The sequence below is a fragment of the Sminthopsis crassicaudata genome, chromosome 3 (genome assembly GCF_048593235.1).
Source record: "Sminthopsis crassicaudata isolate SCR6 chromosome 3, ASM4859323v1, whole genome shotgun sequence".
Lineage (NCBI taxonomy): Eukaryota > Metazoa > Chordata > Mammalia > Dasyuromorphia > Dasyuridae > Sminthopsis > Sminthopsis crassicaudata.
The window spans coordinates 588,575,504-588,599,920 of NC_133619.1; the positions used below are offsets into that span (position 1 = coordinate 588,575,504).

At 34.9% G+C, this 24,417-nt stretch overlaps 1 protein-coding gene across 3 annotated transcripts in view; it reads left to right on the top strand.

Moving 5' to 3' along the window:
• AGO4 (argonaute RISC component 4) overlaps positions 1-24,210 on the top strand; it is a 70,309-nt gene extending 46,099 nt beyond the window's left edge. Inside the window, exons 16-18 of one of the 3 annotated variants that reach the window (XM_074305111.1) lie at positions 55-156; positions 3,286-3,485; positions 23,967-24,210. In XM_074305111.1, coding sequence (XP_074161212.1) covers positions 55-156; positions 3,286-3,485; positions 23,967-24,078 — 414 coding nt within the window. In that variant the 3' untranslated portion in view covers positions 24,079-24,210. Of the gene's footprint in view, positions 1-54; positions 157-3,285; positions 3,486-4,182; positions 5,123-6,211; positions 6,382-23,966 lie in introns of those variants that run through there. The other 2 variants (XM_074305110.1, XM_074305109.1) reach the window with 2 other exon arrangements.
• The last annotated feature ends 207 nt before the right edge of the window (positions 24,211-24,417 follow it).

Here is a 24,417-nt window from a genome sequence, read left to right on the forward strand (position 1 = left end):
TGCTTTATATGGTTCATTATATCTTTTTTTATGTCTCTTTTCTTCCCTAAATAGGTGGGGAAAAGTGGTAATGTACCAGCAGGTACTACTGTGGACAGCACTATTACACATCCATCTGAATTTGACTTCTACCTCTGTAGTCATGCAGGAATTCAGGTAATTTGGATTTATAACTTAATTTATGATTTGATAGGCATTTATTAATTCAATTTTCAATATATATATATATATATATAGATATAGAAATCTATTTATATATCCCTATCTAGTGCCCAGCCTTTAAATATGGGAATCCCATTTTTATGTTCAATCCAATAATTGAGCGTAAGTTAAAATGAAACTACTATTCTTCTTAAGGGGATTATTTTTGATCAGGGGATATTACATGTAAACAAATAAGTACTATATATGGAAAATAATTATAGGATAATTTTGGGAGATGAAGTACTAACAGTTAAATAAATCAGAAACATAGTCAGATGTGCCATTTGAACTGAGCTTAAATAAAGGAAGGTAAAGGAATCTAAAAGGGAGTGCATTCCTGGCCTAGAGAATAACCTGTGCAAAATTCAAGTGGGAAAGAGATTGTCATGTGTGAAGTGCAGCAAGAAAGCAAATGAAGCTGAAACAGTGATTGAGTGCAGAGCAGAATTTGATAAGTCTGGAAAAGCAGATTGGAGCCAGGTTATTAAAGGGTTTTAAGTGACACACACGGAAGGATTTTAATTAAATTCTAATGCTAATAGGAATTCACTGTTGCTGATTAAACAAATGAAGGCATCAACATAGTCAAATCTGTGCTTTAGAAATATCATTTGGGCTGCTGTGTAGACAATGGATTGGAGAAGAGAAGCAGGGAGACCAATGAGGAAGCTCTTATAAATAGTTCAGGGACGTAATGAGGCACTAACTAATATGATGGTCATATAAATATAGATAGGAGGATATATTGGAGAGATATAGAGGTAGAATTGACAAGATTTTACTGATTAGGTGTATATGGAAGAAAAGAGAAAATGAAAAATCTAAGGTGATTTCTAGGTTTTTAACCTGGAAGATCCAGAAGGATGGTGATTCCCTCAACAGAAATAAAGAAGTTTAGAAGTGAGTCAAACTTGAGTGGAAAGATAGGTTTTTTTCCCAGATATTTCAAGTTTAATATGCCTATGGGATATCTAGTTGGAAATACCCAATAGGCAGTTTATGACACTAGGACTGGAGTTTAGTTTGGGGAGGCTTCATCCAGAATCGGTCATATCACAAAATGTTTAAGAGTTAGCCTGCCAAGGCACACCACCAGGGTCAAGAACAGTGATATTTGTCATAGCATAGAAAACTTGCTAGTGAGGAAACTACTCTACCACTGCAGCTCCACACCCTTTCTTCAAACTGTGATCTTAAAGGGTTGCCTCAAGCTTGGAGGGATTTAGTTGTTAGTCCAGAATCATACAGGAAGTATGTATTAGAGGAGATTGTGAATCCAAGTCTTTCTGAGCTATGTCTAATAAAAATGACAAAATCAGAAATATATACCAAGCAAAATACCAAAATACTGTATAGAATTAGTGAAAACATAAAACTCATTTGGAGAAAGAAATTTTAAAAAAGCTTAGATTCTCCAGGGAGGTGATGAAAAAAAAAAGTAGATGTAGCATATTATTAGAAACTTGAAACACGGTCAGTGATAATAAGAATAAAAAGAGAGAAACCATTAACGTAAGGAAAATAATTGCATCACATGTTACTAATTAATGTGATGGCTAAGATACATAAGAAATTGACACAAACACATCAGATGAGTAGTTTTTTCTCAGAAGTTGAATTGTAAAAGAATATAAATAGTGTTCAAAAGAACTGCAAACTAAAACCACATGAAAACATGCTGCAGATCAGTAGAGAAATACAAATTACAAGAGTCCTGACATTTCACCTCCCAAGTTGGCAAAGATGACAAAAATTAAAAGGCTAATTTGGAGAGACTGAGAAAATGAATAGATTTAATTTTACCATTGGTGGAGATATTAATTGTTCTATCCATTAAGGATATCATTGTGAATTAATCACAAATTGTAACTGGTTTTATATCCTTTAACTTTATAGGTCATTTACTACTGGGCATAGGAATTCAGGGACAGAAACAACAAATATCTGATATATATCAAAATATTTATAGCAGTACATGTAATAATCAGAGAATTGGAAACCATTTGGAAACCAAGCCTTTTATTTGGGGAATCAATTGAACTAGTGAGATATAAATATAATATTGTGCATTAAGAAATAATGAACATGACGAATTCAGAGAAACATGGGAAATCTAATGTAAATTGATTGGACTCAAAAAATCAAATGCACAAGATAGAGAAGGCACAGCTTGATAAGATTTTGGTGGACTGCAAGTTATGCATGATTTATTTGATAAGCCAAAACAGCTAATATGACCTTAGGCTGCAGTGAGTTAAAGATTGTACAAATGATATATTTTCTAGTATACATATACTATTTTGGAGCAATTAATATTTTGGAGTATTTTGTTAAATTCTAGGCACCACATTTTGGGAAGAACATTGACAAACTAGAATCCAAAGGATAGTGACCAAGATAGAGAAGACTTTTTGGAAGGATATGATAGTTATATTCAAATATTTAAAGGGATATTTTATGGAAAAGAAATTGATGTTAATCTATTTAGTCCTAGAGGGTAATAGAAGCTAAAGAAAGGTAAATTTGGAATTTGACATAAAGAAAAACATCCTATCCAAAAGTGAGATGGGCTTCTGTGGGAGATAGAATGTGTCCCTTCATTAAAGGTCTTCAGACAAAAGCTAAGTAACCTATCATTGAGTTACATACTAGACTTAATGACCTCTAAGGCTTTTCCAACTTTGAAATTCTGCAATTCTGTTAACACACACCTATGTTTGAAAAATACATGTGTGTATAGATATATTACACACATGCACAAGATCTGTTTATTCCATCTGTAGGGGGTATGTTTATTATACTAAGTCACATTGCATATTTTGTTGGAATTAAAGTCCAAAGTAAAATTACAATCTGTATTTATGGAGTAGTGACACAGCACCTCCTATTGATCATTTTGGAGAGTCACTATTCAGGAGCTATCATCATGTGAGCTTTGGAATTTCAGAATATTATTCTGAGTATAAGGAGAATTGTAAGCAGCTCTTAACTCTTAAGTGATGGCCCAGCCAGTTTCATCTTAAAACTAACTCTGTCTCTCTCTTTGTCTCTGTCTCTGTCATCTCTCATTTATTTCTTCAGGGAACTAGCCGTCCATCCCATTATCAGGTTTTATGGGATGACAACTGCTTTACTGCAGATGAGCTCCAGCTTCTAACTTACCAGCTCTGTCACACCTATGTAAGATGTACCCGCTCAGTCTCCATTCCAGCCCCAGCCTACTATGCCCGATTGGTGGCATTTAGGGCAAGGTATCACCTGGTGGATAAGGATCATGACAGGTAAGAGTCTCTAAGGCAATATTTTATCTTCTTGGTTTTGCATAGTGTTTAAAATTTAAATGCTCTAGCCTTTTTGTATCATTTAAATATTATTTAGACTCTTAGTCCCAAATACTATATAAAATGGCATGACCTCATTGAGAATTTTGCTTTACACCAAGAGGAAACAATTCCTGAAACCAGACTATTAGTTTATACTTCTACAGCATATGAAGCGAGAAGGGAAAAAATTAGCAACAGATTGTTCAGAGGACATTTATAAAGTAAGAAAGACAGTCTGGTTTTTTTAGAAATGTTTTAATCAGCTTTTTGTTCGTATTAGGTAATATTAAAAATGTTCCTTAGACTTGACTTTAAGCAACCCTAAGCCCCTATTCTGTATATGTTCCGTAAATGTGTGTGGGGGGGAAACATCCCACTCAAGAATGCTCTTCTGAACCAGCAGAGCATCTGGATAGGTTGTTGAATTACTCCATGAGGAGCAGAACACTTTCAGTCTTTCCTTCCTTCTCTAAATGAGGCCCTCTCTGGGCCCTGCCTCAAGATACCTCCTGCTGAATAGTGCACATTCTGCTCTAAAATTCTGTCAGCACTGACTTTTCATTGTTGGGACACATGCCTGGGGAACTTGAACTCCCCTACTACTTCATAGCATGTGTTGGTTGCACCTGGTTCTTCATTGTTTTTTTCTTCACAGTGCCGAGGGAAGTCACGTGTCAGGACAAAGCAATGGCCGGGATCCCCAGGCCCTGGCCAAGGCTGTGCAGATTCACCATGATACCCAGCACACGATGTATTTTGCCTGAGAGCCTTTGTGAAGACTTAGCGGATTTGGCACACCTTGTATTCTCTTACCATGTGGTCTTGACATGTTTTAAAACATACTGCTTTATATTAGATAGGAACAAGTTGACTTCAGACAGTCTTCTACCAGCAGTTCTGAACAGTCACTGTGTCTGATGCACCAACAGAATTGAGCCATTTTTTGTTGTTTTGTTGTTTGCGGGTTTTTTTAGTAATTTTTTAATAATAGAAATTTTTAGACTGTCTTTTTCTGATGCATTGGACTGAATTTTTACCTCAAAGCATAAAAAGACTGATCAACCTGAAATTTTTAAAGAATTTGACATGAGGTTTCTTTTGAATATTTTGCAAGCTGCGATTATCACCTCAATCCTCCAGTTTGATGAGATGAAATTATTCTTTCTGTTTGTATTCATCAAGCAGGTGTGCATGACTGAGAGGGGCAGGCCACCCATCATTTTACTTCAGTATAACTGTCTATTGTATGGGGCCATAGACTTTTTAACAAAGATTTTTTTACTTTACTATTGTAAATGCCTTTATGGAGCATTAATTTTGGAAGGTATTGCAGTTTGTCGTTTTTACTAGTTTTACCTTTTTTGATCTCTGCAAAAGTGTGCTGGTGCAGGCACGAGCAGCAGAGTAATTGCACTATTTGTGACTACAGACTCACCTGGCAGTTTTTATTGGGTAAACCTTTTTTGAATGTGTCATTGAACCAGAGAAGGATGCCTGCAATTATTACAGATAACACTGCCATGGAATAGTAAAAATACTCATGTTTTCCCTTTTAAAAAAAAAAATAGAAAAGGAAAGGAAAAAAAATTAGCTTGTAGGTATTTTTCCAAGTTTTACAAAGTGCCCATTTTATGCTGCTGTGTGGTTTGATAAATATAAATGATTTTTAAACTTTTCTTGTAGAAGGTTAACTTTGGCAATAAGCTTTTTTTAAAATGTTCCCCTTTCCAACTCCACCCATCCCTAAAATGTAGTTTCCTGGCCAAGGGTTGTGCATGATTTATCTAATATTTCTTCACAATCTGGCAATTTCTGAAACCAGTCAGAAAAGACCCATTTTCATCCTTTTTTAAAGGTTATTTTTACCTGTTTTTTATTCATTATTGGTGTCCTTTCTGTCTGAATTATTTTCTTAAAATAAGCTTGAATGTGATTGTTCCCCTTAGGAAAGGCTTTGCCAATTTGTACAGTGAATATGTTGTATGGTGCTAGCAACCTAGAGACATGTAACTTGTACCAGCATTTTGAGCTTCTTCTCCTTGGCAATTTAGGATGTTCCCACAGTTACATACAGTGCATGTTTTATAAAGTTGTATATTATAGTTACTGTATGCCAGCCTAGATTGTACTCAGTTTTCATTTTTTTTTTTCCTACCACAATTGGTTTTTTAGGCTAACATGTATTATGAGAGGCTTGATATGTCCTTTACCAGTTTTTATATTCTACTAAAAGGCTGACTTCCTTTCATGTTAAAACAAAGGGAATTGAGATCACGTAAGCATCAGTTACACTATACATATGACTGGTCCTTGTCTGCCTGGTGGTAGACAGGCCCTGTTCTTCAGAATCTCAGTCGCTCCCACAGTGGTAGCTGCTCTGAGCTCAGTAGCAGTTCTGAACCATGTATATTGAACTAGTCTTTTCAAAAGTTCAGTAATATCAGATGCTATTTTTTTCTGGTCTTTTAAGCAAGCTTGTAAATACATCCAAGTTTACATTTCTCTCTGCTGTCTCTTTTTGGTAGCACCATTGGGTGTGCTGAAGCTACTCAACAGGAAGTTTTATAACCTATTTTGAATGGTGAGATTTGAGACGTTTTTACTCTGTAGACTTTGGGACTGAAGAGCGAGCTCTGCCCCTGAGGCACAGTGCACAGATTTCTTTTTTCTTTTTCTTTCCTAAGCTTTTCCTTTAAAAATAAAAATACCTCACTTGGATAATAAAAATCAGGACATGTCGGTGAGAGGCTGGCTGCCGCTTCAGCAAGATGGCTGCTTTTGTTCACATTTGTTCAGGGAGAGCACAAGAATAAACCCATCAGCAACTCTGTCCTCCAGCCTCAGAGGAAGAGACACAAGGCACCTAGAAGAAAAAATGGACCCTTTGGATCAGGAGGACCAGAGGGATCCACCTGCTGGGTGTCTGGCCAGGTGAGGTCATTTGAGGGTGGCTATCAGGCAAGAAGGTCCTGCTTTTTGTCTTTGACAATATGTGCTCGTTGTGGGGCACTGATGGAGTATAGTGATGTGACCTCAGACTGGATTGATTCTAGGAAAGACCTTAGCTTGCTCAGGTGCACCTGCACAAAATGGTTTCATTAACCATTGGGGGGAATTGTGGGGAAGGGTGATGGGGCCTAACTTTATAGGAATGATTCCTATTTTAACAGTGCAATGCTGTCATTTTTGGAGGAAAGTAAATGCAAGTATATTAATAATAACTACAGTTATTGGGGGAAAAACATTGCCATGGGGTATATATCTTTAAGAAGTAATCATGCAACATCAGAATTACAGCAATACTAGGATAAGCAGGTCTGAAAGTAGAGTTAATTTGCAGTTTGACAGTTTTAAACTATCTAACCCCTTGGAATGAACTGAATCATTATGCATGTGTCAATCAATGGGAGGTGTGCATTCTGTAGCAGTAGTTTATAGGATGTTGGGGGTCTTTCTGTTTTTAAATAAAGCCTATTAGGCACTATTATGTGGTATGTGAAAGACTGAAATGTAGCAAAGTTAATTCGGGGATGAGGCACAAGAACATTTACAAAGAGCATCAGCAATCCTGCCATGAAACCATTTAGGATTTCTTTTTGGTTAAGAGTTGAACTCTGAACAATCTGTAAAATGGACTGGCTAGCTTGTTCTAGCCAGGTGTCTGGGCAGGCAAAACATATTTATTCTTACTGTAAGTACTACATGATAATTTTGTGCCTGTAGCTGTTCCCAAAGGTTGTGATTTACAGGCAAACATGTTTTGCACAATTTGTATCCTCTAATCATGTTCTAGGCACAAACATCAGGCTGTTCTACCTAACTCAGAAGCCTCCTTCTTGCCTTTCTTTGGGAAAGGTGTCTTTGATCAGATGCTGTTTGACAAATTAAACCTCTTTCTGCCCCGTCCCCAACAACCTTTGTGAATGTTCTTTAGGATTTTCTTGCTCAATAGCAAGGCAGTAACTCTACTTTCATTTTTAGAAAGTAGAGACCAAGGGCATTGTATCAATACTGTTTCAACTACAAGGTTTTTTCCTTGTGAAATTTAAGGAAAGATCTTGTTATCACTTAAAAATTTTTCTTATCCCTTGCTATTGACATTTTCATGATCTTTCTATGTCTAATGGCTGAAATTTCATTGTAAAATGTTTGTATTTCTTCTTTTGACTAATGATGTAATTTTGTTTCTATATTGTTAGACTTGTAATGTTTCAAATGGTATTTTATTAAATCTGGATTCGGATGTATGTCTAGCAATACGAGGTACTTTCTAAATTATTAAGGGAGGGAGAAAGGGATGTCATAGCCTGGTGTTTTGATAAAATGTTGATTGTTTCAGTTTTGCAATGTAATTTTTTTTTTGGCCTGCAGGGATATTTTGTGTTTTGTGTCCAAAAATAATAATAAATAGGCATTCTTGTGCCAAATGATTTTTTTCTTGTTAATAACCAATAAAATGGAGTGTGGCTGGCTGGCTGGATGGCTGAATGGATGGATGGCAGACAACAAATGTGGTTGCTTTTTTTAAAAAAATATTTCCTTAAATCAATGATTTATTTGGAAAGGAGAGGGAAGAAAACCTGAGAACTATTCACATATCAGGTAACTGAATGAATGTTCAAAAATGCCTATTTAAAAATCCAAGAATGCGCTTTAATAATAATTTTTGTGTAGAGACTTTTATAAGATTTGCTAGACTCCTTGATGCAAATGCAAATCCTCAAGGGATGGCTACTTTTTACAGTGCCTGAAAGAGCTGCTGCCGCCAGGGAGCAGTATGTCCACATGCTTGTAAGCCTGATGATACACTTGGGAGGAACTACTGTTATCACACCGGAAGGGGCTGGCCTAGCCTCTGAATTATTTATCAGTATTAAAGGGATGTTTAGACAAAAGAGCACATTCACACAGTCTTAAAGAGACCTTAGAAAAGTCCAACTTAAACCTAAATAAGAAATTCCTTTTACAACCTACTAGGAATGATCAAAATACCTTATAAAAAAAGACCCTATTATTACAAAGGCAAACAAGCCCAATTTCATCTTAGGATTTTTTTTTTTTTTTTTTTTTTTTTGGCATTCGATTCTGTATTTTATCTTCCTTATTCATTCACTGGCTTTTTCTTAGACCTCATTCTTTAACATTTGTGGCTTTTAACACTATTGACTGCTTTCTGAGTTTTCTGTCTTTCCTGGGTTTTCTTGACTGTTCCCCACCTAGTTTCTCCTATCTCGGTGTTTCTGCATCTTCATCATCATCTTTATCATTCGTGCCTTTCCCTTTGAGATGGTATCCCATCTCAGTCTACCACTCCTATATATAATGAACTACTAAATCTTGTCCCCACCTCCACATTTTTCATCTCTTGTTTCCCTGCTTTCCACTCCCAAAATCACTACACTAGTTCAATTTCTCCTCATCTTTTGCTAGGACCATTGCAATAGTTTCTTAATTTATCTTATTGCTTCCAATTTCTCACTATTCTAGCCTCCAAGCAGCTATCAAAGTGATGCTCTTAAGACATAGGCCTTACCATATCATTTCCTTCTTCAAAAAGTTTCAGTGAGTTCCCTATTACATTTAAGATAAAACATAAAATATTTAAAGCCCTTCTAGCCTATCTTTCTGAACTGATTTTACATGACTACTCCTCACGTTATTATTCTGAGCCAAACTGGCATACTCACTCTTCACTACCTGTTACAGTATTTCTATTTCCTCTTTTGTGTTTTTGTATATGCTGTCGACCAAGTCTGGAATGCATGACTGCACTTCCTCCTCATTGACACTTATTAAAATTCCTAGCTCCCTTCAAAGTTCAAAATACCATCTCCTATGTAGTCTTAACTGATTCCCCCCACCAATCCTAGTTGTTAGTGTTTCTCCCACTTCACTAAATTGCTTTTTTCCCCTCATCATTTGTACCTATTTCTCCTATATAAACTTCAGAAATTAAGAGGGGAGGAAGGAGCAATAGGGGGATGAATAGGTATTAACTCATCTCAATTCCAAATCATTCTTTGATACAGTAATTATCAAAGCTTATTATATGATACTTATTTAAAAATAGAAAAGTAGATTAAAAAAAGGCTAGATAGAAAGCCTCATTAAACTCAATAGTCCAGTGTTTTAATAAGCCTGAGAAGTTAATTACTTGGGGGAAATATACTTCTGGAAAAACTAGAATGCCATTTGGCTAAAATTTGGATCACAAGTCACAATAAGCAAAATGGTTGTTCAATCTAGATATTAAAGGTCACTGAATTTAAAAATTCAAAGAGAACCAAACTCTCATGCTTGTGTGTTTTTAACCAAATAAGGGATGAAGTCATTCACAAAAGGTAAGATATAAATCATTTTGATTATGGAAAATTGTGGGAAAATTGCAGATTTTCATTCATACAATGAGTTTCCTTATCTGGGAATTCCCTGAGAGAAAAGGATGCTTTTGTTGAATGGCCTTAATTTTCTCAGTAAAGTAAAAGGCCAGAGAGAATGTGAAGGGGTGATGTAGAAGTCTTTGGGGAACTCTTTATCAACTAACCTTACTGTATACTAGACTAGGCAGCTAAGTTGGACAATGAGTATAGTCTGTAGTCAGGAAGACTCAATCTGAGTTCAAATCATGCTTCAGACATTTTACTAGCTGGGCAAGTCACTTAATCTCGTTTGCTTTAGTTCCTCATCTGTAAAATAAACTGGAGAAGGAATTGGCAAACCACTCCAGTATCTTTGCCAGGAAAACCCCAAATGGGGTCCTGAAGTCAGACAGGACTAAAATGACTGAACAACAATATACCAGATGGTGCTCAAGTGCTTGGGATACAAAGAAAGGCAAAAAACACTATCCCTGCTCTTCAGTTCACAGTCTGATAAGGGGAGAGAGAGAACATTTAAACTATTTGTAAATAATTCAAGGGGAGATCTCAGAAGACAGTGAGCTTGAGAATGAGGAAAGACCTGTTACAGAAGATAAATAAACTATAATTCAAGCAAAGTCAGGGAAGGTAAGAGGCCAGTAGAAGGAGAGAGTTCCAGATAGAATAGAGGACCGTCTCAAATTAGAGATATCCTGTGAAGACTGGCAGGAAAGCAATATCACGGGATCACAGACATAATCTACAAAGCAGCTCATGTGAAAACATTTTGTGCCTTTTAAAGTATTCAAATACTTAATTCTTTAATGAAAAATTGATTCAAGATTCAGCTAAAGGGACAGGTGCTGTATATTAAATTCCAAGTATCTCTTAAATGAACTCTTTAATTAGGAGATTTTCATGAGACAGTAGTGGAAAAAAGAAAAGGTCCAGAAAAGCTTGAGAGAAGTTGAAGAAACCAATTAGGGATGAACAAAAGGACTGCCATACTACAGAGAGGGCCTAGTTGAAGCTGAATAATAAGATTTTGCAATGTTCCAGTTTAGGATAGTTGTGCAATTTCCTTCAGTTGCATTTAGCAACACATGAGTAGAGGAGGTGGATGGTAGGAATAATCCATGACTGAGGTTTGGATAAAGGATGAATGACTATAGAGTGACTTCAAGTAGAGAGGAGTAGACAATAGCTTGGAGTTCAATTGGTTACTAAGTAAAGGATGGATAGTGGAAAGAAAAGTGAAGTGATGTTCTGAGAAAATGGTAAGGGGTTGAAGGACTGGGAGTTCTCAGTGAGAATGAAAAATAGATTTAGAAGTGAGGCATAGGTAGAGATGAAACGAATTAAGGCTAAAATTTGGCGAAGGTCTTGTGTGTGAGAGGCTGTTGAGGTAAGTCCAACAGCTGGGCAATTGGTAAAAAGATTCATGTGTAAAAATATTAGCTCATTTTGTGGTAGCAAAAAATTGGAAATGAAGGGGATGGGCCATCAATTGGGGAATGGCTAAATAAGTTATGATATAATTCAGGCCAATTCCAATAGACTTGTGGTGGAGTCTTCTGCACCCAGAGGACTGTAGGGACTGAATGTGGATCACAACATAAGTTTTTTGTTTTTGTTTTTTTGTTTTTTACCTTTTTTTGTTGTTCACTTGCCTTTTGTTTTCTTTCTCATTTTTTTTCCCTTTTTTATCTGATTTTTCTTGTGCAGCATAATTGTGGAGATATGTATAGAAAAATTGCACATGTTTAACAGTGAATTACTTGCTGTCTAAGGAAAGGGGGTGGAAGGAAGGGAGGGAGAAGCAATTTGGAACAAGGTTTTGTAAGGGTGAATTTTGAAAACTATGCCTATGTTTTAAAAATAAAAAGCTAAATATAAAAACCCTTTGAAAATTTAAAAGCACAGTGTAAATTCTAGCTATTATTAAATATTTCTTTTTGGAAAAATAAACAAATTATGTTATACAGCTGTAATGAAAGACTGGTAGATAAGTGGAAAAGTTAGGTACATAAGATGTAAATAATCAATAATTATAGCAATCTGCTGTTTGATAAACCCAAAGACTCTCTTTTCTGGGATTAAAAACTCACTATTTGACAAAAACTGCTGGGAAAACAGTATGGCAGAAACTAGGCATTGACCAGTATCTCACACCCTATACCAAGATAAGGTCTAAATGAGTACATGATTTAGACATAAAGTGTAATACCATAAGCAAATTAAGAGCAAGGAATATGTCAAAATATGTCACGACAATGCAAGGAATAATTTTGATTACATTCAATTAAAAAGATTTTACACAAAGTCAGTGCAACCAAGATTAGAAGGGAAGCAGGAAACCAGGAAGCAACTTTTACATCCAATGTTTTTGATAAAGGCCTCATTTCTAAAAAAATATATGGAGAGCTGAATAAGATTTATAAGAATAAAAGTCATTCCCTAATTGATAATCATAGGATATGAACAGGCAGTTTTCAGATGAAGAAATTAAAGCCATTTATAGTTATATGAAAAAAAATGCTCTAACTATTGGTTAGAGAAATACACATTAAAACAATGCCGAGGAACCATTTCATATATCAGATTAGCTAATATGACAAAGAAAATGATAAATGTTGGAGAAGATATAGGAAAATTGGACACTTGCATTGTTGGTGGAGTTGTAAAATGATCCAATCTCTTCTGGAGAGTAATTTGGAACTATGCTTAAAGGGCTATAAAATTGTGCATACCCTTTGATTCAGAAATAGTTCTACTGGACCCATATCCCAAAGAGATCATTTAAAAAATCGGTAAAAGATTCATATGTATAAAAAATGTTTATAGTAGTTCTTTTTGTTGTGGAAAAATACTAGAAACTAAGAGGATACCCATCAATTGGGGAATGGCTGAACAAATTGTGATATATGAACGCAATAGAATATTATTCTATAAGAAATGATGAGCAGGCAGATTTCAGAAAAATCTGGAAAGTCTTAACATGAACTAATAATGCTAAGTGAAGTAAATAACTAGGAGAACACTATACATAGTAATAGCATCATTGTGTGGATTATCAACTTTGATAGATTTTGCTCTTCTCAGCAGTATAATGATCTAAAATAATTCTAAAAGACTCATGATGAAAAATACTATTTATATCCAGAGAGAACTAAGGAGTCAATGTAGACTGAAGCATACTATTTTCACTTTTTGGTGGTTTTTTCTCCCTTTCTCCTGATTTTACCCTTTTGTTCTGATTCTTCTTTCACAATATGACTAATGTGTAAATATGTTTTAGATGATTGTACGTATGTAACCTATATCAGATTGATTACCACCTTGGAGAGGGGTTGAGGGTAAGGAGGGAGAAAGAAGAAAATAAAAATCTTATAAAAGTAAATGTCAAGAACTAATAAATAAATTTTAAAATAAATGTAAGTAAATGCTATTGTGCCATAAATAATGAAAAGAATGGTTTCAGAGAAACCTAGGAAAACTTGTATGAACTACTGCAGAGGGAAATAAACAGAACCAGGAGAATAATTTTTATAACAAAACATTGTAAAGACAAGCAAGTTTGAAATACTTCAGAACATTTGTCAACATAATGACCAACAGTTATTTCAGAGAATTCATTATGAAACTTGCTGCCCATCTCCCGCAGGAAAGTGATGAACTTGGGAAACAGAATGAAATTCTGTATTTTTGGAAGTAGCCCTCTGGATATTTGTGTTATTTGACTAAACATATCTGTTATAAAAGTTTTGTTTTCTTTTTTCAGTGAAGTGCAAGTAAGTGGAAGGGTTCGAAAGTAGATTTTTTTTTTCTTAAGCAAATCTTTAGTGCCTTAAGGTTGTTTTGTCTTCAGTAATGCTGTCCTTGGTATATATAATTTAATCCAGCTATTCTTCTCTGCTTCTTAAGCTTCATGTCTCCTCCTTTATGTATCTTTCTAGGGCTCTTTTCCTGATGATGGAAAAGAATATTCTAGAAAGAGTCACAAGCTAGTTTCATGTTCTATGTTGTCATCCTATCTATTTTATAACATTTTCTCTATCTTTGCTCCATACATGCTATTTTATAAAACAGAATCTCATTCTGCCCTTCTCTTCCATTGTCATATAAGTTTGTATTCTAAACTAGAATGACTTTTAACTGATCCATATCTCTGCTTGGCAAAGAGATCAAACATTTGTCCATCAAATTCTCTTTTAACCCTTATCCTTGTGGCAACTACTTTATACTGGAAGAAAAGAAACAAGCATTTCTTAAGCACTTACTATGTGCGGATCACAGCACAATTTAACAATAGTTAAACTTTTGTAGAAGACATCTAAGTAAATGCTGTGCCTAGGGTCAAATCCAGCCATTGATACTTCCTGTGTGAGTTCACTTACTTACTGGGGACAAGTCACAACCTTACCTACCTCATTTTTTTCAGTTGCAAAGTGGGGGTAATTATGGCACCCACCTCAGGGTTGTTGAGAGAGTCAAAAATCATATTTTTAAAGTACTTAGCACAGTCCCTGGCATATAGTAGCATTATATAAATACTAGCTATTTTTATTACTATTAGTGTTACACTCAAGTCAACACCTTGGATTTTTTTTTCCCACTTCCTACTTTTCATCATCTTCTGTCTTATGAAAGTATTCATGGTATATAAGCATAAAACTTCTAAAAACTCTATAAACTTTTCTCTCCTTTCTTTTCCTAAACATGAGCCTTATTCTCCAACATTTTTGCCATGTTTAACCATTGTTTTTAAAATTAATAAATTTTACATTTTTCATTCAACAAAAAAAAAAATCAGCTCTTCCTCATATCTTCCCTCATCTGAGAACAAAAGAAAAGCAAATATCTGGTACAAACACATATATTCAAGCAAAACAAATCTCCACATTGACCACACCTAAGAGAAATAGACACACACACACCTCTGTGTGTAAAAATATATACAGATGTATTTATGGTTCATTCTATATGCTGAGGGTATTACCTCCTCTACTAGGAAGTAGATAGGTTGGCTTCATCATTAGTCCTTTAGAATTGTGGTTGGTCATTTTGCTGAATAGAGTTCCTAAATCTTTCAAAATTGTTTCTCTTTAAAATATTGTTATTCTATAAATTATTGTTCTGGTTCTGCACACTCCAGTTGGCATTCTCAGGTTTCTCTGAAACCATCCCCTTCATTTTTTCTTTACAGCACAATAGTAATCCATCATATTTGTGGATCATAATTTGTTCAGTCATTCTAAATTGATAGATACCCTCTCAGATACAGTTCTTTATCACTTCAAAAAATGTTATATTTTTGTACATTTTTATTTAGGATTTGTTTTGCTAAGAACCAATGCATTTTTTAAAAAATAGCTTTTTATTTACAAAACATATGCATGGGTAAGTTTTCAACATTGACCCTTGCAAAACCTTCTATTCCAACTTTTCCCCTTCTTCCTTCCATCCCTTCCCCTAGATGGCAGGTTGTCCAATACATGTTATATATGTTAAAGTATATGTTAAATATAATATATGTATAAATATTTATATAGTTATCTTGCAGCACAAGAAAAATAGGATCTAGAAAGATAGTAAAAAACAAAACAAAACAAAAAAAACCTGAGAGGAAAAATGAAAATGTAAGCAAACAACAGAAAGAGTGGAAATGCTATGTTGTGGTCCACACTCATTTCCCATAGTTTTCTGGGTGTAGCTGATTCTCTTCATTTACAGAACAGTTAGAACTGGTTTGAATTGCCTCATTATTGAACAGAGCCATGTCCGTCAGAATTGATCAGCATTTATTATTGCTGTTTCTGTGTATAATGATCTCCAGGTTCTTCTCATTTCACTTTGCATCAGTTCATGTAAGTCTCTCCAAGCCTCTCTGAAATCATCCTGCTGATCATTTCTTACAGAACAATAATATTCCTTAACATTCATATACCACAATTTATTCAGTCATTCTCCATTGATGGGCATCCATTCAGTTTCCAGTTTCTAGCCACTACAAAAAAGGCTGCCACAAACATTTTGGCACATACAGGTCCCTTTCCCTTCTTTAGTATTTCTTTTGGATATAAGCCCAGTAATAACACTGCTGGATCAAAGGGTATGCACTGTTTGATAACTTTTGGGGGCATAATTCCAGATTGCTCTCCAGAATGGTTGGATTTGTTCACAACTCCACCAACAATGTATCAGTGTCCCAGTTTCCCCACATCCCTTCCAAAATTAGTCATTATCTTTTCCTGACATCTTAGCCAATCTGACAGGTGTGTAATGGTATCTCAGAGTTGTCTTAATTTGCATTTCTCTGATCAATAATGATTTAGAGCATCTTTTCATATGGGTAGAAATAGTTTCAATTTCATCATCTGAAAATTGTCTGGTCATATCTTTTGACCATTTATCAGTTGGAGAATGGCTTGATTTTTTATAAATTTGAGCCAATTCTCTATGTATTTTGGAAATGAGGCCTTTATCAGAACCTTTGGCTGTAAAATGTTTTCTCAGTTTATTCTTCCCTTCTAATCTTGTCTGCCTTAGTTTTGTTTGTACAAAAACATTTTAACTTAATATAATCAAAAAATTCTATTTTGTGATCAATAAGGATCTCTAGTTCTTCTTTGGTCACAAATACCTTCCTCCTCCACAGGTCAGAGGTAAACTATCCTATGTTCTTCTAATTTATTTATAATCTCATTCTTTATGCCTAGATCATGAAGCAATTTTGACCTTATTTTGGTATATGGTGTTAGGTGTGGGACAATGCCTAGTTTCTTCCATTCTAGCTTTTCAATTTTCCCAGCAGTTTTTGTCAAATAGTGAATTCTTATCCCAAAAGCTGGGGTCTTTGAATTTGTCAAACACTAGATTACTATAGTTATTGACTATTTTGTCCTGTGAACCTAACCTATTCCACTGATCAATTGCTGTATTTCTTAGCCAATACCAAATGGTTTTGGTGACTGCTGCTTTGTAATATACTTTTAGATCAGGTACAGTGAAGCCACCTTCATTTGAATTTTTTTTTTTTCATTTGAATTTTTTTTTCATTAGTTCCCTTGAAATTCTTGACCTTTTGTTTTTTCAGATGAATTCTGTTGTTATTTTTTTGGGTCAGTAAAATAGTTTCTTGGGAGTTTGATTGGCATAGCATTAAATAAATAAATTAGTTTAGGGAGTATTGTCGTCTTTATTATATTCGCTTGACCTATCCAAGAGCACTTAATATTTTTCCATTTGTTTAGATCTGACTTTATTTGTGTGGAAAGTATTTTGTAGTTTTGCTCATATAGTTCCTGACTTTCCCTTGGTAGATAGAATCTCAAGTATTTTATACTATCAATAGTTATTTTAAATGGAATCTCTTTTTGTGTTTCTTGCTGTTGGATTTTGTTAGTGATGTATAAAAATGCTGAGGATTTATGTGGATTTATTTTGTATCCTGCAACTTTGCTAAAGTTATGGATTATTTCTGATAGCTTTTTAGTAGATTCTCTGGGGTTCTCTAAGTATACCATCATAATATCTGCAAAGAGTGATGATTTGGTTTCTTCATTACCTATTCTAATTCCTTTAATCTCTTTTTCATCTTTATTGCCAAAGCTAGCATTTCTAATACAATACTGAATAGTAATGGTGAAAGTGAGCAACCTTGTTTCACTCCTTGTCTTATTGGGAATGGTTCCAGTTTATCCCCATTACATATGATGCTTACTGATGGCTTTAAATAGATGCTACTGACTATTTAAAGGAAAAGTCCATTTATTCCTATACTCTCTAGTGTTTTTAGTAGGAATGGGTGTTGGATTTTATCAAATGCTTTTTCTGCATCTATTGAGATGATCATCTGGTTTTTGTTAATTTGGTTATTGATATAGTCAGTTATGCTAATAGTTTTCCTATTGGCCCTGCATTCCTGGTATAAATCCTACTTGGTCATGGTGTATTATCCTGGGGATGATTTTCTGTAATCTTTTTGATAATATTTTATTTAAGATTTTTGCATCAGTATTCATTAGGGAGACCTATCTATAATTTTCTTTCTCTGTTTTCATCCTACCTGGTTTAGGTATCAGTACCATGTCTGTGTCATAAAAGGAATTTGGTAGGAGTCCTTCATTCCTTATTTTTTCAAATAGTTTATATAGCATTGGAGTTAATTGTTCTTTAAATGGGGCAGCTAGATGGTGCAGTGGATAGAGCACCAGCCCTGAATTCAGGAGGACCCGAGTTCAAATGTGGTCTCAGACACTTAACACTCCCTAGCTATGTGACCCTGGGCAAGTCACTTAACCCCAGCCTGGGCGGGGTTGTTCTTTAAATGTTTGGTAGAATTCACATGTAAATCCATCTGGACCATCACATCTTTAATCTTCCTTCCCTCTAATTTACTCTTCTTCCCTCCCCTTTCTCTCTCTTTTCCTTATTTAGTGAAATGTATTTCTGTACCTAACTTTGTATTCTTCCTTTCTTCAGTTGAGTCAAATTCTTGTGTCAGTCATTCCTCTCTTCCTTGTTTTATAAAATTCTACAATAAAGTGAGATAATTTTCCCTAAGTTTTCTTTCCCATTAACTTACCAAGTGTATACTGCTCCCCTTTCCTTTCCATTAAAAAAAATTTTTTTTTCATCAAGACATTAACATAATCTAGACCTTCTGTTTCATTAGGTTCTTTGACTTTTGATGATGATAAGGTTCAGATGGAACACATATATTATTTCTCCATATTATAATATTTAGTCCTTTACTGTTTTTTATTCATGTTTACCTTTTTGCATTTCTCTTAACTCCTGTATTTTAACTCTAAAGTTTCTATACTATTTTGGTCTTTTCATCAAGAATGCTTGGAAATTATTTCATTAAAAGTTGATTTCTCTCCCTTTGTAAGATTATACTCAGTTTTGCTGGATAAATTATTCTTGGTCGCAAGCCAGTTGCTTTCTGGAACATATTTCTTTTTTATTTATTTTTTTAATTATAGCATTTTATTGACAGAACAAAAATCATGGGTAATTTTTACACCATTGTTCCTTGCACTCACTTCTGTTACAACTTTTCCCATCCCTCCCTCCACCCCCTCCCCTAGATAGCAGGTAGTCATATACATGTTAAACATGTTAAAGTATTTCCTAGATACAATATATGTGTGCAGATCCATACAGTTCTCTTGTTGCACAAGAAAAATTGGATTCAGAAGGTAAAATTAACAGTTTACACTCATTTCCCAGTGTTCCTTTTCTGGATGTAGCTGATTCTGTCCATCATTGACCAATTGGAATTGGATTAGCTCTTCTCTATGTTGAAGATATCCACTTCCATCAGAATACATCCTCATACAGTATCATTGTTGAAGTGTATAATGATCTTCTGGTTCTGCTCATTTCACTTAGCATCAGTTGATGTAAGTCTCTCCAAGCCTCTCTGTATTCCTCCTATTGGTCATTGCTTACAGAACAATAATATTCCATAACATTCATATACTATAATTTATCCAACCATTCTCCAATTGATGGACATCCATTCATTTTCCAGCTTCTAGCCACTATGAAAAGGGCTGCCACAAACATTTTGGCACATACAGGTCCCTTTCCCTTCTTTAGTATTTCCTTGGGATATAAGCCCAGTAGTAGTATGGCTGGGTCAAAGGGTATGCACATTTTGATAAGTTTTTGGGCATAATTCCAGATTGCTCTCCAGAATGGTTAGATTCTTTCACAACTCCACCAACAATGCATCAGTGTCCCAGTTTTCCCACAGCCCCTCCAACATTCATCGTTATTTGTTCCTGTCATCTTAGCCAATCTGACAGGTGTGTAATGATAGATCAGAGTTGTCATAATTTGCATTTCTCTGATCAATAGTGATTTGGAACACTCTTTCATATGAGTGGAAATAGTTTTAATTTCATCATCTGAAAATTGTCTGTTCATATCCTTTGACCATTTATCAATTGGAGAATGACTTGATTTCTTATAAATTCAATTCAATTCTCTGTATATTTTGGAGATGAGGCCTTTATCAGAACCTTTAACTGTAAAAATGTTTTCCCAACTTGTTACTTCCCTTCTAATCTTGTTTGCATTAATTTTGTTTGTGCAGAAACTTTTTAATTTGGTGTAATCAAAATGTTCTATTTTGTGATCAATAATGGTCTCTAGTTCTCCCTTGGACACAAACTCCTTCCTCCTCCACAAGTCTGAGAGGTAAACCATCCCGTGTTCCTCCAATTTATTTATGATTTCGTTCTTTATGCCTAAATCTTGGACCCATTTTGATCTTATCTTACTTAGTATGTGGTGTTAAATGTGGGTCCATGCCTAGTTTCTGTCATACTAATTCTGGAACATATTTCAAGTTCTCCAATCCTTCATTATGATGGCTACTAAATTTTATGTGATTGTGACTGTGGTTCTTTAGTACCTGAATTCTTTTTTTCCTCATTGAGTTATAGTTTTGTTTTGTTTTGTTTTAATTAGATCTGGAGCTTTGACTTTTTGATAAAATATTCTTTTTAGAGATGACTGGTGGATTCTATTTCTACTTTTTACCCTTTGGTTCTGAGATTTCTGATCAGTTTTCTTTTAAAATTGTTAAAAATGTGATGTCCAGGGTTTTTTTGGGGGAAAGGGAAAGTCCATGGTTTTCAGGTAGTTCAAAAATTCTTAATTTTTTTCTCTTTAATCTCTTTCCAAGTAAGTTGTTTTTGCTATGAGATACTTTACATTTCCCCCCTTTTCAGTATTTTGACATTTTCATTTTTGTTGTCTCATGGAGTCATTAGCTTCTATTTGATCCATTCTGATTTTCAGGGAATTTGTTGCTTGCTCAGATTTCACAACTCTTTAGTTATTAGTTTTCTTTCCAATTCTTTCTTCTATAGCTCTTATTTATTTTCTATTTTTTCCTCCAATTTCTATGTTTCATTTAAAATACTTTTTTTAGAAATTTATTTCAAATGCTTCATTTCTTCCAGGAATTTTAGTTGAATCTGGACTTGTAATGTTTTCCTTTGAAGCTTCAATTATAGATGTTTTGAAATTATTTTCTTTTGGGGAGTTTGTGTCTTGAGTGTCACTGTCAGTAAAATAGCTTTTATTTATTTATTTTGCTGAGACCATTGAGGTTAAATGATTTGCCCAGGGTTATATACCTAGGAAGTAACTGAGGTCAGATTTGAACTGAGGTTCTTTTGACTTCAGGGCTGATGATCTATCCACTGTGCCATCTAGCTGCCCCATATAATAGCTTTTCATTTTTCAAAAATATGTGCAAAGATAGTTTTAAACATTCACCCTCCTTTCCTCTCAGATCTGTGGAGGAGGAAGGAATTTGTGAACAAAGAATAACTAGAGATCATTATCAATTACAATATAGATAATTTTGATTATATTAAGTTAAAAAGTTTTTGTACAAACAAAACTAATGCAGACAAGATTAGAAGGGAAGCAATCAACTAGGAAAAACATTTTTACATTCAAAGACTCTGATAAAAGCCTCATTTCTAAAATATATAGAGAATTAACACAAATTTATAAGAATTCAAGCCATCCTCCAATTGATAAATGGTCAAAAGGATATGAACAGACAATTTTCAGATGATGAAATTGAAACTATTTCTACCCATATGAAAAGGTGCCCCAAATCACTATTGATCAGAGAAATGCAAGTTAAGACAACTCTGAAATACCATTATACACCTGTCAGGTTGGCTAAGATTGACAGGAAAAGATAATAATGAATGTGGGAAAACTGGGACACTGATACATTGTTAGTGGAACTGTGAACAGAACCAGCCATTCTGGAGAAAAATTTGGAACTATGCTCAAAAAGTTATCAAACTATGCATAGCCTTTGATCCAGCAGTGTTTCTCCTGGGCTTATATCCCAAAGACATCTCAAAGAAGAGAAAGGGATCCACATGTGCAAAAATATTTGTGGCAGCCATTTTTGTAGTGGTTAGAAACTGGAAACTGAATGGATGCCCATCAATTGGAGAATGGCTGAATAACTTATGATACGTGAGTGTTATGGAATATTATTGTTCTGTTAGAAATGACCAGCAGGATGATTCCAGAGAGGCCTGGAGAGACTTACATCAACTGATGCTGAGTGAAATGAGCAGGACCAGGAGATCATTATACACAGTAACAACAAGATTATATGATGATGAATTCTGATGGACGTGGTTCTCTTCAACAATGAGATGATTCAAACAAATTCAATTGTTTAGTGAAGAGAGCCATCTACACCCAAAGAGAGGCCTGTGGGAACTGAGTGTGAACACAACAGAATTTTCATGCTTTCTTTTGATGTTTGCTTGCATATTGTTTTCATTCTCAGGTTGTTTTGGGGTTTTTTTTAATTCTTTCTAGATTGATTTTTCTTGTGCAACAAGATAACTGTATAAATATGTAACATATATTGGATTCAACATATCTTTTAACATATATAACATGTATTGGACTACCTGCCATCTAGGGGAGGGAGTGGGGGGAAGGAAGGAAAAATTTGGAACAGAAAGTTTTACAAGGGTGAATGTTGAAAAATTACCCAGCATATGTTTTGTAAATAAAAAGCTTTAATTAAAATAAATAAATAAATGCATTCACCTTTGCAAAAACATTGTTGTTCCAAATTTTTCTCCCTCCCTTCCTCATCTCTCCCCCTCCCCTAGACATCATTATAGACATCAATCCTTCAAAACAGATTTTTACATCATGCTATACAAGAAAAATCAGATCAGAAGGGAAAAAATGAGAAAGAAAAAACAAACAAGCAAACAACAAAAAAGGTGAAAAAACTATGTTATGGTCCTTATTCAGTCTCAGTAGTCCTCCCTCTGGATCAAATGGCTCTCTCCATCACAAGTCCATTGGAATTGCCTTGAATCACCTCATTGTTGAAAAGAGCCACATCCATCAGAATTTATCATCACAATAATCTTGCTATTGCATACAATATTCTCTTGGTTCTGTTCACTTTACTTAGCATCAGTTCACAAGTCCAGGGCTTTTCTGAAATCAAGCTGCTCATCATATAATAGCTTTTTATGGTGTATCCTTTCTTTCCATTTGTTCATCCTTTTAGTCTTTCCTGATTTTACTTGGATGTTAGGGATGGGCTCTGCATATTTCTAGAAGGAAGGTCTATTTCAGGATCTCATATACAGCTAAAGCTGGTTACTTGTAGACTTTCAATGTTCCCAAAATGATCTGATCCAGGGCAAAATCTGATTAGTGTCCCCTGAGCTCCACAAGTTCTTGACCTGGGTTTATATCTGAACAACATTAGATTGTTGCTGGACTCAGCTACTGCTAGTCATCTGGAAAGCTCTCTTGGTTTAGTGATAAAATTAGCCTTCCCTTTGGTCTAAGATTTATGCCTTTTTTATCCCTATAAATTGTAACTGAGATTTCCCCCTCCATTCTTTAGTGGGTATTCAAGGCTCTGATTATTTCTTACCCTAGAATGCCGCTTCTTGTTACAGGTACCTTCTTTAGCCCACATAGATTTGTGACCCAGAAATGAGTATTGCTAATTAGTACCTGTTTTTTACACCTTGCATGAGGTCAAGCCCCAGAATGGGTCTGGGGCCTCTTCTTGCCCTAGAGCAGTCCTTGGGGACTGAAATGTTCTATGCGGTATACTTCTGGCTATATCCCATTCCCAGTGTCTGTAGGATTCTCTGTCTCTCCATGCTGACCTGGGCTAGAAAAGTGGCTCACTATGATTTCTTTTTTTGGATATTTCCGTCAGAATTTGGTCTGGTACATTTTCTAGATCTGTTTGAAGGCATTTTGTGGGAAGTTTACTGTCCTTCCTTCTACACCATCTTGTCTCTCTCTGCCTGTGCTTCTAAGCACTCACTTTTGCATTGAAGTCACCAAGTATTCAATTGTATGATTCTTTAATTTAAAGGGTTTTATTGATTTTTAAATAGAACCATTCTAAAATAGCTATTAGCACTTAAGTTACAGTTGTCTTTATCAGCCTTTTTATAAATGTTCATTATAAACATTGTAATAAGAGATAACCAAATGTCCTTTAAAATAATTTTTCTTTGTGTCTTAGGAGATCATCATCATCATCATCATCATCATCATCATCATTACTACCCTCACCTCCTTTGAGGATCATTCAATCCACATTTATACCCAGTCAAGATTCTGTTGCTGTAATATAATGATCCAAGACTACTCTGAAGGACTTAGGATGAAAAATGCTGTCCATACCCAGAGAAGGAACTAATTGTGTCTGAATACAGATTGGAGCATACTTTGTTTTAGCTTTATTTATTTTTCTTAAGATTTTTGGGGAGGTTTTTTTTTTTTTTTTGGTGGAGGAGAGCAGGGTGGAGATCTGTTTTCTTTTGCAACAAGACTTTAATGGGAGTGTTTCGCATAATTTCACATGTGCCTTCTGGAGGGGAGGGAGAAGGAGAAAGGGAGAGAATCTGGAACTTTAAAAATTTTAAAAACAAATGTAAAACAAATTCTTTTGTATGTACCTGCAGAAATAAAAT